The 17255-nt window shown below is 41.1% G+C and overlaps 1 protein-coding gene across 1 annotated transcript in view; it reads right to left on the bottom strand.

Moving 5' to 3' along the window:
• Positions 1-433: 433 nt before the first annotated feature.
• The window catches only part of ADAMTSL1 (ADAMTS like 1), a 542768-nt gene continuing 525946 nt past the window's right edge, over positions 434-17255 (bottom strand). Inside the window, 7 exon segments of the mRNA XM_032212442.1 lie at positions 434-592; positions 1613-1833; positions 2733-2842; positions 8206-8339; positions 8342-8412; positions 10278-10458; positions 13328-13528. Coding sequence (XP_032068333.1) covers positions 486-592; positions 1613-1833; positions 2733-2842; positions 8206-8339; positions 8342-8412; positions 10278-10458; positions 13328-13528 — 1025 coding nt within the window. The 3' untranslated portion in view covers positions 434-485.

A 17255-nucleotide genomic window follows, 5' to 3' on the forward strand; every position in this document is an offset into this window, starting at 1 on the left:
GTTGGGCATCTGGTCTCCAGTTGCTTCCACATCATTTCTTCAGTCCGTCAAGGGCCCCCCAGTGATGTCTTCTGGATGGTTCCATTTCCAACATGCTTTCTCTCTCTCTCTCTCTCTCTCCCTCTCTCGGCCTCCACCCTCATCATGAACTGTGACTCGCTGCATGTGTTTCCCATCATTAGGAGAGAAACCTTGTCAAGGTCATTTTTTTTAGAAAGAACAAATGACTCTGTTAAAAGAGATTTCTTAACCAGGAAAAAAAAAAGAAGAGAGGGGGAGAGAAAGGAAAAATAAATAAATAAGTGGCAGACGAGGCAACTGCTTTTCCAATTTTCCTTCTCTCAAGCAGCTCTTCTCAGGAGCAGAGTAGAGCAAGGCCATCGGTTGCTAAATTCACTTTCTCTTTCTTTTTTCTTTCTTTCTTCTTTTTCTTTCTTTCTTTCTTTTTCTTTCTTCTTCCTTCCTTCCTTCCTTCACTGCTGCCTTCATGCTTTTCCACACGTCCCACAGCAGCGTGACTTGAACTGTGCCAGTTGGCAGAGCTTTAACTGCTTCACCTTCTCACAATACCTGGTGGTATCTCTGCACTCAACTAGGAAAAAGGGGATGAGAATAGTAAAAAAAAAAAAAAAGAGGAGGGGGGAGAATGACAAATCTCATCTTGAATCTTGCTGGCTAACTTTAGAACATCTGTAGTTACTCAGATGAAAGATGATCCTGAACTTATGACATTCCCACCTCCAGAAGAAAAAGCGAACAGGAAAAGAAATGTAAACATGTACGGAAAGTCCAATAAAATGCCAAGGTGTCCCACCCTGACAACCTGGAATTGTCCGTTCCAGCTGAAACCAGTCCTAGCGATCTCCCCCTCCTAATAAATGTTTGAAGAGCCAAAGCCAATTAGCTAACAAAATTAGTAGGTATGAATTGAATTTGTAACAAAAAAATAAGTAAAATTATTTGTATCTGATCTGTTTTATACCAAGCATTTTCTCTCGCATATATGAATCACTTTTGCACACAGAAACACACGAGGACCAAAACATTCACTTCACTATTTCTTTCCAGCAGGATGGAGGTGGGATAAGTGGAAGGGGTAGAGGTACGGAATGGGACAACTTGCCACAGGCAGCTTGCTGCGGCCACCTCTCCATGGCCAACTCGCTGTGGGACGACGCTGCAAGTTATAGTCACATGAATCATGCCTGAAAAACCATGGATGGAACTGATGTTCAATTGACCACAGTCATCTGACCTTTTATTTAATAGTCGGAATAGAATTACTTAATGAAATTACTTACTTAAGTGGTTCACTCATGGTCTTTAAGCACAATGTCATGTGACTACAACTTGCGACATCCTGCTGGCTTCCCCATTGATTTGGTTTGTCGGAAGCTGGCTTTGAAGTTTGCAAATGGCAGTCATGTGACTGTGTTGCCAAAAGTTAAGTACTGTTAAGTAGTTAAGTGATGGAGTCTTTGATCCCAATTTCGCTTGTTAAGCGAGGACCGCCTATACTTGTAGAGAGGAATGTGTGAATACCTCCTAAGATTAGGTCTATTCTGGCTGCTGCATTGCCAATTGACTAGGGTGTGAAATAGTAAAAACGTACTATTTTCGCATGGAGTGATGTTACACCTCTGCCAGTTAGCCGGCCTTGGTCTCCAGGCGCATAAGTGATCTTGCACAGGCTGGTTTGTATGAACACGGACACATTCTACTCTTCTAGATTGGAAGCCATAATTCCCACAGGTAGCAGTGCATAACGTCCACAGACTGACTCTCCAGTGTACTCCACAGGCATCTGTCCAGCAATTCTGAGTGCTTAAAGGCCTTTGATGGAAAAAAAATACATAAAATGGGAGGAAAAACCATTAATATTTTCATATACCCTTTAGGGCACTCGATTGCATTGAGGGCCACATCAGGGTTGTGTTTGACCTCGGGGGCTGAGGTGGGCGTGGCCAAGGTGGGAGTGACCAGCTCAATGTTACTTGTGTCGCGACAGCTTCCTGCAACCCTGCTGCCAGTGAAAAGGGAGCTTGGGGGCAGGGCGCACGTGCCCACCCCGAACTCCCTTTTCTCTGGCAGAGGGCTGTAGGAAGCCGTTGTGGCCAAAAACAGAGCCCAGAGCTCCCTTTTTGCTGGAAGAGGCCCCGTGGGCCAGTCCTTGGTTGTTTTCAGGGCGGCCCCATGGGCCAGATGTAAGCACCTTGAATCCGGCCCGTAGGCCTGGAGTTTAACACTCCTGCTTTAGGGAAACGGATCCAAGATTATCCGCACAGGAGCTGGGATCAATTTCAGAGATGTTTGGATTTTAGAAAATAATCACAAACAAAAAATGGCTTACAAAAGGGTATAGAGACAGTGCTATGAAGTTGTATAACATATTCCAATGTTGCTAGCTATAAGGTCAACCCTCAGAATTAAAATGTCTTTCCTTTGGAGCTTCAGCCATATGTCTGTACACAGATAAATGCAAATACATTCAAACATTAGGAAGAGAGTAGAAAAGCATGTATTTGCAGAGAAGGCAGATGGTTATGATGCAGGAGGGAGAAAAAAATAAGAAGCATGATCCTTCTACATCATTTAACCAAGGAGGGCGCTGGAGACTTTTTATATAACCGGTGAGACAAAAGCATTCATTGTGATTGGCAATTATCATGCATTATTGTGCGAGAACCAGAAGACAGGGCTTCTGGTATTTTCAAGGTGTCAGTGGGACCTACCTCGGGAGGGAACTGCACTGGTCCGAAGGCACAGAGACCCCATCCCTGGTCTGGCAAAAAACCTCCCTGTGCTGGAGTGCCAGACGAGAGCCAACACAAGGCCCATTGCACTGTTAACAAACAAACAGAAAAACAAGACACTGGTTAGAACAAATGTGAAACTCTTCATTTGCTGCCTGAAGTGGTAAGAGAGAGGACTTTTGAATCTTCTATATACATAAAAATAGTTGTGTGTATATGTTCCAGCATAACTCTGGAGAACCTTGAGCAATTTCAACCAAACCTGTGCGGGTAAGACACCTCTAACACCCCTTTGTGTGGGTGTGTTGGCATACAGGTGGCACGCAGAGCCCAGCTCAGCTTCACCGTGCATGCATGCATGCCTCCCGCTTACTAGCTGATTTTCAGGTCACTGCTGCGCATGCGTGGGGTTGGGGGGAGCACAGAGGGGGAGGCGTGAGCCCCCCATGGCCTGTTTTTGCTCCCAGGAGGCTGCAGGGAGGCCTACTAAGCCCAAAAAGGGTCACAGGGGGTGGAGCGACCCCCCACAGCCTGTTTTGGCTCCCAGGAAGATGCAAGGAGGCCTACTAGGGCCAGAATGGTGCATGGGATGTGAGTAGTGCGCACATACGGGGGTTGGGGGGAGCGTGGGGGTTCACACGACACTATAGATATCATTTATTCCTTTTCATGTCTAATACAGGATTAGGAAAAATAAATACCCGGACAATGCCAGGTCATCAGGTAATTTGTGATAAACCACAAGAGTTGATTGACTAATTGTAGAAGCTACAATTCTAATCTTTTGAACAGACACAAATAGGAAACTTTCAGAAAAGTTGCCATATGAATCTCTGCGAGAAAAGCTAGCAGTGCTCACTTATTCAGCTGGTTAGCCCCTTGTATAATTATTTGGGATATATTATATTCGTAGATTTTCATGGGTACAGGTATGCAGGTTTTGGTGTATTCAGGTTTTCACTCAATTGTACATGGGAAAAGACCCAAATACACCAAAAACTCTGTGTGTGGTGTGGTGTGTGTGTGGGTGTGTTGTGTGTGGTGTGTGTGGTGGTGTGTGTGTATGTATTTGTGCTGATAAAAAATAAAGGGAGACTAGTATAGATCTATTTCAAGCTATTTAGCTCTCATCAGTTAGCCATACCCTTACTGGGATTCTTGTGACGAGCCGATGGACAGAGAACGGAAGCAGTGAACTTCCTCCCATATTTGGGCATACCAGGGGTTGTGACTTTATGTATGTATGTATGTATGTATGTATGTATGTATGTATGTATGTATGTATATGTATATGTATATGTATATATGTGTGTGTGTGTGGCTCTTTGGTTATTCAGGTTTTCTCCTGCAAAATTGGAAGTGTCTTGGCAACGTTTCGAAGATGACAAATGAGACTTTGCCGAAACGTCGCCAAGACACTTCCAATTTTACAGACCTACATACAAACACCCGCGAAAACCTCAGAACAAATATATTATATATATATATATATATATAATATATATATATATATATATATATATTATATACATACACACACACACACACACACACATACATACATACACATATACATATACATATACATATACATATATATATATATATATATGTTTTTGTGTGTCTGTGTGTATTAAAGGCATGCTATGAATAATTGAAAAGGAAGATATGATTAATGTTAAGTGCTAGGTATTTAACTAATGTGGCTAATAAATGTACACAATCTTTTTTTACACAATAGTGGAACCTTCATTTGTGATTTAGATTTTATCCCCCTTCACCTCTTTACACTGTAACATTTTATGAGTGCTTCGAGCTTTCCTTAATCCTTAAAAGTCCCACTCAAAGTCCCCGAGGAATGTTTCTGGAGAGTTACTAGGAATGGATCAATAAACTTTGCTTAGTAAAAATGTATCCAGCGATATCTAAGGAATATGCCTTGAACAGGAAAGGATACAGTAAGTTTAGTTTTGAATATAAAACCTCAAAACCTCACCAAACCAAACCCAAAACCATGGGGAGAGAATATGATTTGGTATAATTCATTTGCAATTATCTTGTTCTTCTCCAAGAACTCCATCCATCCTGGTTAGAGTCTGTCTTTAAATTGTTGGATTTGATTACTGGGATTCTCTCCAGGTCTCTAAAAAGATTAATTACTGGGTATGTCAGATAATATGTTGGTATTTGGGTACTAGCCAAAGCAATGTGACCAGCATTTGGGCTGTAGCATATAGAGTGATGAGATTTGCAGATAAAGACAAGGAACTGCTGATTCAGTTCTACAAAGGAATTATTGAGTCTGCCATCTGCACCTCTATAACTGTCTGGTTTGGCATGGCAACCAAACAAGACAGACACAGACTTCAACGGATAGTTAGAACTGCAGAAAAAAATAATAGCAACCAGCCTGCCTTCCACAAAGGACCTGTATACTGCATGAGCCAGAAAGAGGGCTGTGAAAATATCTACAGAACCCTCACAACCTGGAATAAACTGTTTCAAGTGCTTTTCTGAAGATAATGCTATAGGGCATTGCACGCCAGAACAATGGGACAATTCCCCCCCCCCATCACTCTGCTAAACAACTAATCCCCACAATACTGTCAAACTATCGCACGGCTATAGTACCATTATCTTCTCATTTTCCTATTACCTATCTCATCTTCTTATGCCTGTAACTTTGTTGTTTGTATCTTGCGATGTACATTATTTGATTTAGTATCCTAGTATGATTTATGTTGACTGCTTATTTAGTGTCCTATGATAAGTTGTATCTCATGATATATGATGAATATATTTTATGATGACTATGATCATGATTTATCACTTGTTGCTCAGTGTATGTACACTGAGAGCTTATGCACCGGAGACAAATTCCTTGTGTGTCCAATCACACTTGGCCAATAAAGAATTCTATTCTGTTCTGTTCTTCTCTGCTTTGCTCTACTTTAATAACATGTCATAAAACAGATAGTAGAAGAACGTTTAGAATTATCATCTTCCAGCGCCTTGGTCCCTCCACCAAGGTCTGAGATGTTTAAACATGATGGCAATTTGTGAAAGAGGCTAGGCTTCCAAGGGGTCTTCAAGAACAGGTTGTATAAGGGATAGAAGAAAGAGGGGTAGTGAGGGTGGGAGAGAGGACTGGAGGGAGGGGGAGAAGGAAGGGAGGGAGTGTATCGGGAGAGAGGAGTGGTAGAGGGGGAGGGGAAGTAGGGTAGAAGGGAATGATGGAGGGAAGAAGGAAAGTTGGAGGGGGGTGAAAGAAAAGGTGTATGGAGGGTCAAAGAGGTACATTGGGTTTCTATTTTTTGGGGTATTGTCGACAAGAGGAAGCTGTGTTTATTGTTTAATGTTATATGGCCCCGGTTATGCACAGTATATGTGACTGTACGAAAATGAAATGGAAAATAAAACACATTTACAATGGGGGGGAAAAAAAGAACAGGTTGTATAAAGCACATTGCAATAATCCAGTAAGATTCATCAACAGTTTGGTTGTTTTCTGCTCATAGAATCTATGGATGGCTTTTAATCTCTTGCCATTTGCCTCAGGGTACAAAGTACTTGGAGCTAATTTTACAGAGAGGCATCTTCACCCAGTCACAGCTACCTATTCGGAGTTCAGGAGAGTCAAGAGTTACAACAGTCCCAAATACAGAGACCAGAAAGCTTAACTCCTAATACTGATCTCAAGCCCAGTTCATATGAAAGTCTTGCGTTGCATGGCAATTGAGAGTGTCTACTTAGCACAATTTTAATTTTTCCTGTGATTGTGCCAGAGTGGGTTACTACCAGTTCGCAACGGTTTGGGCGAACTGATAGTGGAAATTGGGACTGGGTCGCCGAACCGGTAGAGATGGCAGGCTGGCCATGCCCCCGAACCAGTTCCCTGGTTGCCTCTGCCGTTGCCGGCTTATTTTTTGGTCATTTTTTCATTTTTCAATTTATAGGCAACTGCGCATGTGCGCGAAGTCAGCGGGAGCAACCCACTCCTGGATTGTGCTTGAACCCCAAGTACACAATGCCCTGCCTTGGTAACTTTAAGGTATATCTAATTACAAATTTTTTAAAACATGAAGAAGAAAGCAAGGCCAACAAATTGGATGGACAGAATGAAAAAAAAAACAGCTACGCTGTTATTGTCTTTGATTTTCCTGGAGGAAAACCATGGTTAGATTTATTAATGTTAATGTAACCAGTGATATTGCCAACAAGGGTCTGCACCTATTACAAAAAAGATTTGATTCTCTCACTTCAGAGTGCAAGTAAAAAAATTATTAGATTTCAAAACCGTGATGTCAAAAGTTCAATTATAAACATGAGCAAAGGTTCTTTTTCTTTGATAAGTAATTGCATGAAATCCCCTCTCTGCGGTCATTACAAGAGACATATCAAAACTAGATTATAGGAGACAGGAATAATAAAAAGGCTTATTTTCCAAGGGTCAAAAGAATATGCTTCTTTCCTCTGCGTTTTGGAAAAGGTTAATAATTGAGCTTGGCCAATAGGAACCTGATATCCTTTGGGATGAACTCTGTGATACAACAACAAAATTCCATTTATATATAGACCATAATCTGTTCTTAATTGTAATTGCAATAATCAATTTGTGGACCTGACTCAAAATGGAGTTGTGTATGTTTCCACAGTGCTTAAAATACTCCCCTCCTTTTCCTGGCTGGAGAAATATTACATTAGAAAGCCAAAAGGTCAACTGAAGTTGATGAATTCATACAGCTTTTGATAATGAGCCTGGATATGACATCATGGCGTGATATAAACTAAGAGTCATTTTCCCAAGGGACCTGGAAGACCACATGTATTATTTTAAAAAAACCATTACCTAAAGTTCCCAAATGAGGGAAAAATAATCCCCAGGAAATAGCCTTAATATAAAGGTGGCATGCCTGTTCCAGAAGCTCTTTTATGTTTATATGTATGGGTATGTAGGTCTTAGGGCAGAGATTGACTGCTAATTGAAAAATGAGGCATTTAGTTCTGCTTGAAGCCAGTGCATACTTTGCAATTATTCTTCAACTTGTCTATGATCCAACCTTATTTTTTCGCTTTGAAGGTAGCCTCAATTTCACCCACTCATAACTACACCACTCCTGTTCTTCCTTTTGACCTATTCACTCTTCCTCCATATTTGTTTTAGAGTTCAATCCTCGTTCATGTTCTCTGTAAGACCAATAATATTTGTCTATGGAGATTCTCGATCATCCAGGTCATAGTTGTCTCAAAAGTGCTTTTTCAAGAGGCAACAGGACTTTCTGGTTTTTCTCTGAAGACATTTCACCTCATCCAAAGTCCAGACAGTCCGGTTGACTCTTGAAAAAGCACCTTTGGGATCAATAATATTTCTTTCCTATTCAATGCAACTAGACCTTTTGATATCTTTCCTTCTCAGAATCAGAATGATTAGTGTGGGCCAAATTTGACTTACCTGTCCCCAGGCTGAAGTTGTCCACTCCACACATAGCTGTCTGTTGCAACTCTGAGTATCTACTGGACGCTTGGTCAGTTGAGCACAAATATCGCTGGACACAGGTATGGAAATGCCAGCAGCGGTCAGTTTTGACAAGTCACCCTCCGGGACTGGATACCCCCACCACAGCTCTGGGTACACTGAGACCACGAAGTCACCATCCATCTAATGGGGAGATGTAAGGGAGAAGAATTTTTAGTGAAATTACTTGAAAAGCACTGTAGGTGCATTACAAAACTTCCAGTTTTGTTTCTTCTGAGAAACAACACTCCAGTTCATGTATCCAAAATCATGTTTATATTTATATATGTTATCTAATACATGCTTGATGTATATTACAAACCTAATGATTTCTTACTTGTTGGCATCTAAAATTGGAAAAAATAATATTTCCCTGCAATGAATAACAAATAGGGTAACAAATGGCAGAAATGGATGCAAACTCACACTGCTCACACAATGAGAAACGATCGGTACATTTGGGATAACTGAATAATAATAGTGTGTGTGTGCAGACATATTTGTCCGTGTGTTTCTGCACGTGTGTTTTATATGCCTTCAAGTCACTCTGGACTCTTGGTGGCTTGCTGGGCAAATCCCTACAGTTTTCCTAGCAAGATTTTAGACGTGACTGGCCATTGCCAGCTTCGTAGGCCTGAGAGAGAATGATTGGCTCAAGGTTACCCAGCTGTCTAGGGGGGGGGGGGTGTTTCAGGCTGCCGCTAATGCCGGTTTGCTCAGGGCTGCGCTGCGTGTGCACATATGCAGTACTAAAAAAAATGCTACTGTGCATGCACAGAAGCAAAAAACAAGATGGCGCCACCATAGGTGCTGCCGAAAGAACCGGTTTGGGAGCGTGGCAGGCTGAGCTACTACCTACTCAGCTGAATAGGTCTGAACCAGTAGGAATCCACCTCTGCAGCTGTCTTTGAGCCTAAGATAGAACTCACAGTCTCTTGGTTTCTAACCTTGTATTTTAATTGCTACCAGTATAACAAACTGGTTATCTTTAACAGAATATTTGTGCATTATACAGTATGCACTTCAATGCAGATAGTCCTCGACTTATGACCATAACTGAGACTAAAAATGGCCTTGTTAAGTAAGACAGTTCTTAAGTGAGTTTTGCCCCATTTTACACTCTTTTTGCCACAGTTGTTAAGTGAACCACTGTAGTTGTTAAATTAGTAACACGTTTGTTAAATGAATCTGGCTTCCCTATTGACTTCGCTTGTCTGAAGGTCACAAAAGATGATCACATAAGCCTGGAACTCTGTAACCGTCATGTCCAGTTGCCAAGGGATCAAATTCTGTTCAGGGGACCATGGGGATGCTGCAACCATTGTGTGAAAAATGGTCATAAGACACTATTTTTCAGTGGCGCTGTAATGTTGAATGTCACTGTATGAATCATTTTAAGTTGAGGACCACCTGTATATGTGTGTGTGTGTAATGAGGAAACACTAGCTAAAAAAATTGTCAAGGAATTTTTCTCTTTATTTTATCTGCAAATAATTTTTCAGGCATTGCAATTCTCATTTGGTCAAGATACGCTATAAATGTGGTTGGAATATAATGGTAGTGATTCGATAGTGGAGATTGTGCTAACCCATTTAATAAAAATGCTCGTCAGGTTAAACATCATATTTCCATCATTTATAAAGGAAATTCAAAAAAGGAGAAAGCTTTCCCCACCCATTATTGGCATTGTATCCTAATCATGTATACATCATCGAAGATTGGGCTGAAACATTTCTTTCTGATGGACTCAACTTTATGTACCTGCCCGATGCTTAGTACCTCACCCTGCCAAGTTTAACTTGTCGGTAGACATTCCCTCATAAAAGATGACAGATATATTGCTCTGCCCTGCAAAGAGACTCTTGATCCGTGGCTGCCAGGCAGTTTAAACTGATAAAGCAACTTTTGTTACAATCCCTAAGCAAGTAATGATTCCACAAAGGTTAGTAATCGTTGCTTCATTGCAAAAGTTTTGACACACATTGTACATGTCAAAGGGAAGGCCAAACCTTGAAGGGCAGTCTCTTCTATTGCATGCCACAGGTTGCAGATTTGGCTTGGGTTTTTCCACGCAATGCGACTCATTGACCTGGGCTCCATCCAGTAAGCATTTCAGCTGATGATATTGTAGACCCTTATTGCCACAAGAGGCTGAACAAGGTGACATCTTATCCACTGACCACAAGTAATCTGAAATCGCAACAATTCAATTCAATTAAAAAGTCTAGGCTAGTCTGTAGAAAGAATGACAAGAATGTGCAGAAGCTCACGGAGCCATACATGTTGCTGGGTATACATCTCTGTGTGTAATAAAGCTTTAACCAAACTATGCTAGCAAATGTAGAGATCAACAAGTGGCTAATAGACTGAAAGAGGTAAATCTACATTTCAACAGCAAAGAAAGGAGATTTAAAAGGCTGCGCAAATTATCGTACAGTATAATTCATATATAAATAAAATAATCTTTAGAATTCTCCAACACAGTTTAGAGCCCTATATGGAAAGGGAAGTGCCAGGAGTTCCAACTAATTGTAGAAAGAGCAAGAAATAAATAACATTTAGCTTCCAAAAGGGCCTGGAAACTTGGCTTTGTCAATTGGCTTGGAGCCCCAATAGGGATGTGTCATTCTGGAGGTGATTTATGGACTAAGATACCTGCCTCCTCCCCATGTGCATGTTGCTCTCTTCCTTCCCATCTTGTCAATTCTAAGTCAATTTTAAGATTGATATTATTGTTTTACTGTTTAACGTATTGTTTTTGTGATTGTGCACCCCCTAGAGTCATCTCTAGCTGAGATGGGTGGCATATAAGTTAAATAAAGAAAGAAAATTTTGTTGGTTGTATACAGCAGTGATCCCCCCCCGGTCCGCGGACCGGTGCCGGGCCGCGGAGTACCTGGCACTGGGCCGCGCAGCGGCCGGGGGCCATGCAACGGCCGACTTCACTCATGCAGTGCCGTCGCCGGAGGGGGGGAGCTGCGCGGAAGCACAGGAGCAAGTGAGGCGAGGAGGAAGAATCCCCCGCTACTACACCACCTCCGCCCCCTCCCCGAGTCAGCCGTCCCCTCAGTGAACGCCTCCGCCTCTTTCTCCTTTCTCGCCTCAGTCGGCTCGCCTGGAAGCGAGGCGAGGAGGGGGCGGACCATGCGTTGGAAGCGGAGCCCTTGGAGGCTGCTCTCTTCTTTTTCCCGCCCGGCCTTGGCTTGTGAGAAGGAACGGCGGGAGAGGTAGAGAGAGAGAGAGAGAGAGAGAGAACGTCGGGCAGCCGAGGGCGGGGGGGGGGTCTTTTGAGGGGAGATGGGGGGTGTGCGATTTGGCGCCAGATTCAGGCCGCCGCTGCCGCTATTGCAGCGCACGGTGGAAAAACGGCGGTCTTGCCCACCCCTTCCCTGCCTCCCGCCCACTCCAGTTGTGGGTGGGGGCTCGGTGCCTGAAGTCTCTTGCCTCTCTTCCAAAATTTCGCCAACGGGCATCGGTGAAGCGCGCTCTTTCTCTTCCTCACAAAACACATTTCCTTTCCCCCCACGCGTAGTTATTGGCGATATGCACTCTTGGAGGCTGCGCTCCCGGGTCGTGTTTCCTTTTTGCAGCCCATGAGAATGCCTGGTTCTGAGCCTCAAAAAACGAGAGTTCTCTTAAGGCTGCAAAAAAGGAATATACTTTGGTCCTTGAAGCGCTTTTCCTGTTATTTGGACATTATATATATACGTACGTACGTACGTACGGTATGTATATATGCATGTATGTATATATATGTGTGTGTATATATATATATATATATATATATATATATAATATATATATATATGTCTCTAGTCCATAATATAGTGATGATTTTAAAAAAATTAGTTGAGCACATGGAATCTTTTTTCTTTTAGTATATTTGGAGGTGGGGGCCCACTTTGTTATTTAAGATAGTATCTCCTTTTATATATCGTAGTGAAGATACCTAATACTCCCACCCCCTATTTCCCCCACCACAACCTTGTGAGGTGGGGGGGCTTAGATAGAGTGAATGGGCTTAATACTGTATTCTTTTTACATTGCTATCCTCTGGCTTATTTAATTTTGCCCTTGCTCTTTTTATCTTTGACCTTGATTAATTCAGCTGTTTATTCCTTAAAATCTACATACAAAATGGAAGGTGGGATATGATTCAGGTGTTGAATTGGGAAGGTGGATTTAAAAAGTATGTTTGTATTCCCCCATTTTCGCCCCCCCACCCCTGCGCGCGCTCAGCGGGCCACGGTAAAATTATCAAAGGCTGACTGGTCCGCGGCGATAAAAAGGTTGGGGACCACTGGTATACAGCATGCTGTATCATTAAAAATTAAAGAACACTCCCAAAGGTTGATAAAGAATGCCACCCAATAACTTTGCAAGGCAGGTTGGACTGAAACAAAGATTAATGTTCAAAGTTATCCAGTTAAGCTTCTATGTAGAAGGTGGACTAGAACCTCAGTCTCTCCATTTTTAGTACAAGACTTTAACAACCTTATTATAATGCCCCTGCTAGACTAGTCTACTACATTCTACTACTATTAAATGGCTGTATTTTTCTTCTTCTTCTCAGGGTAAGCAATCTGACATAAAACCGACATAGGTTTTCTCAGTTGGGTTTGTTTCTATGCTGAAAGAGTCTAGGAAAAAAATCACCAGCAGTTAATACTGATACAATATGTAATATTCTAAAATAACATATACTACTGTCCAGAAACTGTTTACTTTTGCATGAGATTTGCATTTCCACAGCATGCCCAGAGCAAGTTGGATGGCTTTCTATTTGCAATAAATGAAACAAGCATCAGCCTTTCTTTTAAACATTCTCTTAGACTCCCTCTGTATAACTTGCAGGAAGCTCTGATAACATTGAGTGGCAAAGATGTATAAACATTCAGAAAACCAGAATATACTGCCTCTCCAAACTGTGTTTTCCATTTGTTAGTTCAAAAGATCCATTTGGTTTCAGTTGTCATAATTCGAAGAAACCATGAGAAACTGAAGTTCACACATGGAAATATTACCAGTTAGGTAAAGGCTGCTCTAGAAATATGTTTACCTTGGATGACCAGTGATGTTTTCTGAATAAGCAAGCCTGCCTCATTCTGAGCCCTGCAGCTGATTTCTCCCTGATAATCATTGCTGACATTCAGGAGCTGGAGAATCTGACCAGATGCCAACACCCGATGGGGCAGATGGAAGGGATGACCATCATAAAACCAAGTGATGTTAGGAGTTGGATGACCATCTACTGGGCAGCCTAGAAGATTTTAAAAAGACAGAAAATAGGTCAAAACTTAATATGCTGGATAACCGTGTATTCCTTGTTATAACACAACCGTCTGGAGAACCTAGGTTGATGATAAAGCAATGAATCAGCATATTTGTCTATTTCCAGCCTGTTTCAGCTCCGAGATGATGAGATGATGTACTTTTATGGAAAGAAAAGCAGTTTACCGTATATACTCGAGTATAGGCCGACCCGAATATAAGCAGAGGCACCTAATTTTACCACAAAAAACTGGAAAAGTTATTGACTCGAGTATAAGCCTAGGGTGGGAAATGCAGCAGCTACCGGTAAATTTCAAAAATAAAAATAGATACCAATAATGTTTTTGAATATTTATTTCAAAGAAAAACAGTAAACTAGCGGTGTATTCAATGAAATACTTCACTCACCTCATGATGCTGATGTCCCGCTGTGATGATGATGTCCCGTGCAGCCATGGGAGCGATGTCCCGCCTCCTATGACACACGGCACAGTGATTCCTATCATTGGATCACTGTACCAGAGGAGGTGGGACATCGTTATGTGGCTGCTTGCCATAACAAGGAGGAGGTGGGACATCGTTGCAGAGCGGCAGGAGGGGAGGAAGGGGAATCGTAAGACAGCCCTGCATTACATTAGAACGTGAGGAGGGGGGATGGTGCGGTGCGCGCTGCGCGGCAAACTGACAGAGGGAGGGGAAACTCACAGGGGCACTGGGCCATTCACGAGTGTCACCCAGCGGCATGGCCCCGCCCCTTTTTCTCCTCCATTTCGGGCAAATTTTTCACTGACTCGAGTATAAGCCGAGGCGGCTTTTTTCAGCCCAAAAAGTGGGCTGAAAAACTAGGCTTATACTCGAGTATATACAGTAGTTTGAAACTGATGGTAAAAATTCTTCCATGATATCTGCACAAAAAACATTGAATTCCACCCAAGCAAATATGGAGAGATACCTGAGAAGGAATGAAATGATTGCTTGTAAAATCAATGATTTATTTATTGTCAACAATATCCAGAAAACAGCTCACAAAATTATGACGAAGAAAAGACTTGCACTGGATCGAACATGACAGGGCACTTTTCAAAACCAATGTTTTTTGAAGCAAACTCACAACTTCATAATTCTACTATGTGACTACGTAGTCAACTGGCTTTTCCAAGGAGATTAGCAATATATCAAGAGGAAAACTGGTACCATTCACCTTCTCCTTTTCTTTCTTCTGGTCAGGGCTGACTATTTAGTCCAGAAGTGAAGGAGGACAAGTGCTGGGATAATTTTTTATGCATTTACTCAATAAAGTTCAAAAGGAATGTGTTCCTATCATTACCCAACTGTTCTAATTAAATAATGCAATGGCTCACAAATTAAGAAGACAATTCTCATTGTCCAATCTCTGAATCAATGGAGAAAATTGTCTCACATGCTCATTCCATAGTCCATGGGAATGAGATATGATAAAAAAAAACACCGGCTCTCTATGATTCAAAGCTTATGTTTGGATTCAAAAAGACCCAGGTTTGATTTGAGAACTAAGCAAACTTGATATGGAAGTCACTAAGGGAGAAAACAATAAATATGGAACAGCAGGATTTCCTTTTTATGGCTGACTGTATTTCTCTAGTCATAAAAAGCACATTTTTCCTGGCTAACACTACTGTTCTTATTACATACCACCTATGAATCAGAGCAATATATTTAAAGAAACTTGCATTGAAAGTCTGGGTCACTGTCTGGGCATCACTCAAGTGTTTTTAACTTTTGCCTTCAAGTTAGTCTTGACTTCTGGACATGGACAAATCCATGCAGTTTCCTTAGCAACCTTTTTGGAAGTAATTTGCCATTCTATTCTTTCTATGACGAAGTAACTGGTTCAAAGTCATCCAGTTGGGTGTCACTACCACTCTGTTTCCAGCCTGATGCCTTTAGCTACTACATCAAACGGGGCTCTCTATCATTAAAATACACAAGGTTTAAAAGAAGAGCTTTATTAAATATAGAGCTCAATGCAACAATAGACCATTTCATCAATTAATAGTGGTGTTTATCCTCTAATGATAAGGATTCAGTTGGTATTATGATTTCTGTCACAAAGTACCTTTCTCCAAATTTGACTCACTCAATAGCAACTAACCATTTTAAAAGTGTGAGGCCAGTGAAGTAGCTGTGTACACCAAGGGCTGATTTTGCTCTTGAGTCTGTATCTTCTGTTGCTTTGATATCTCTGAATAAAAAAAAAAAACCTGCTTTATTCTGCTTCCATATGTCTGAATAAAGAACTGTTGCAATCATGCTGGACAAGACCAGCAAATCAGATTGTGATACATTTTAAAACACCTTCTTCTGCTATCTGCTTATTTCTTTGCCCAAGATCTGATACCAGAACTAACTTTCGCTAAAAGTGATTCCAAATCTTTTGCTACCAGTTCTATGAGAGAGCGCTTTGCCTGTGCCGCCTAACATGTGCTTTGCGTGCACGTGCAGCGCTCAAAGACCACCCTCAGTATCAGCGCTGATGGCATGAGCTGTTTTTTAGCTCAGCTGAGGGGGCAGCAATCTGCTCTGCCACACAAATCAGCTGACCTAAAAAAGACCAAGGGAATGTAGGACAGGATGGGAGGGCGGGGCCAACCAGAGGTGGAATTTGCCGGTTCTCTGAACTACTCAAAATTTCTGCTACTTAACCGAATTGGTCCGAACTGGCTGAATACCACCTCTGATCTTATTACAAAATTATACTTCATTCCCACAAGCAAAAAGAAATATTTTAAAGAAAAAATAGGTTATTTTCTTTGATGGTTGCAATTTTATTAGAAAGAAAAGTGGACTTTTTGTTTTCTTAGTTTACTATTGAAGATATGCTGGCTGGTAAATGAAATGGCAGATAAGTAGATGGGTTGGCCATATTTCCATGAAACTATCAGATCACCCTTTCAGTTAAACAGAAAAATATGGTGGCATAGGGCAGTGTAACAGAGAAAGGGGAGAAATTAAGATCTTCTACCCACTTTTTCCCCAGTTCCACTTCAGGAGCTTTTTATTTAGCAATTAGACATTGATGTTGAGTCTTTATTGATTAGCCTTTGGGCCATAACAAAGTGCAAAGTTCCATAAGCAAATTATTACTAAAATTTGATAAAAGCAATTTAAAATGAAATCATTTAAAATGATTAAAAAAAACAATTTAAAATGGAATCAGAATAAAATACATTTTAAGATGAAATTGGAATAAAATACAGTCTAAAATTAAATTGGAATAGAATACAATAATTTAAGTTATAGGTAAACATGATAAAATTACATTTCGATGTCACCACTGCAATCTACCCAATCAGTCCCACATATGCAGATCTCAAATGAACTATTAGGATTATGGTTCCCCCCCGCAACTGCTGAGTTCGAGATCAAATTATTTTTAAAATCTTAAATTGATGATTGACAAAATATTAAAATGATAGCATTTCAAAATTGCTTCAAACACCTGTTTATGAATAGCTGATTACATATAAATGCAACATCTCTCTTGAGTTTATAAAAGTACAAATCAGTGGCTGCCATTTTTAAAAAATAACTTTAAAAAAGTAACTGTCATGGATAGACTGACAGTCCTTAAGCGTAACTTATTAATTTCTCTTAAAAATTGCGAAATCTTCATTTTGAACATGGCAGTGTGGCTTATTGCTTTGCTGGATAAGAAAGGATTTATATATGAAAAATGA

The sequence above is a fragment of the Thamnophis elegans genome, chromosome 3 (genome assembly GCF_009769535.1).
Source record: "Thamnophis elegans isolate rThaEle1 chromosome 3, rThaEle1.pri, whole genome shotgun sequence".
Taxonomy (NCBI): domain Eukaryota; kingdom Metazoa; phylum Chordata; class Lepidosauria; order Squamata; family Colubridae; genus Thamnophis; species Thamnophis elegans.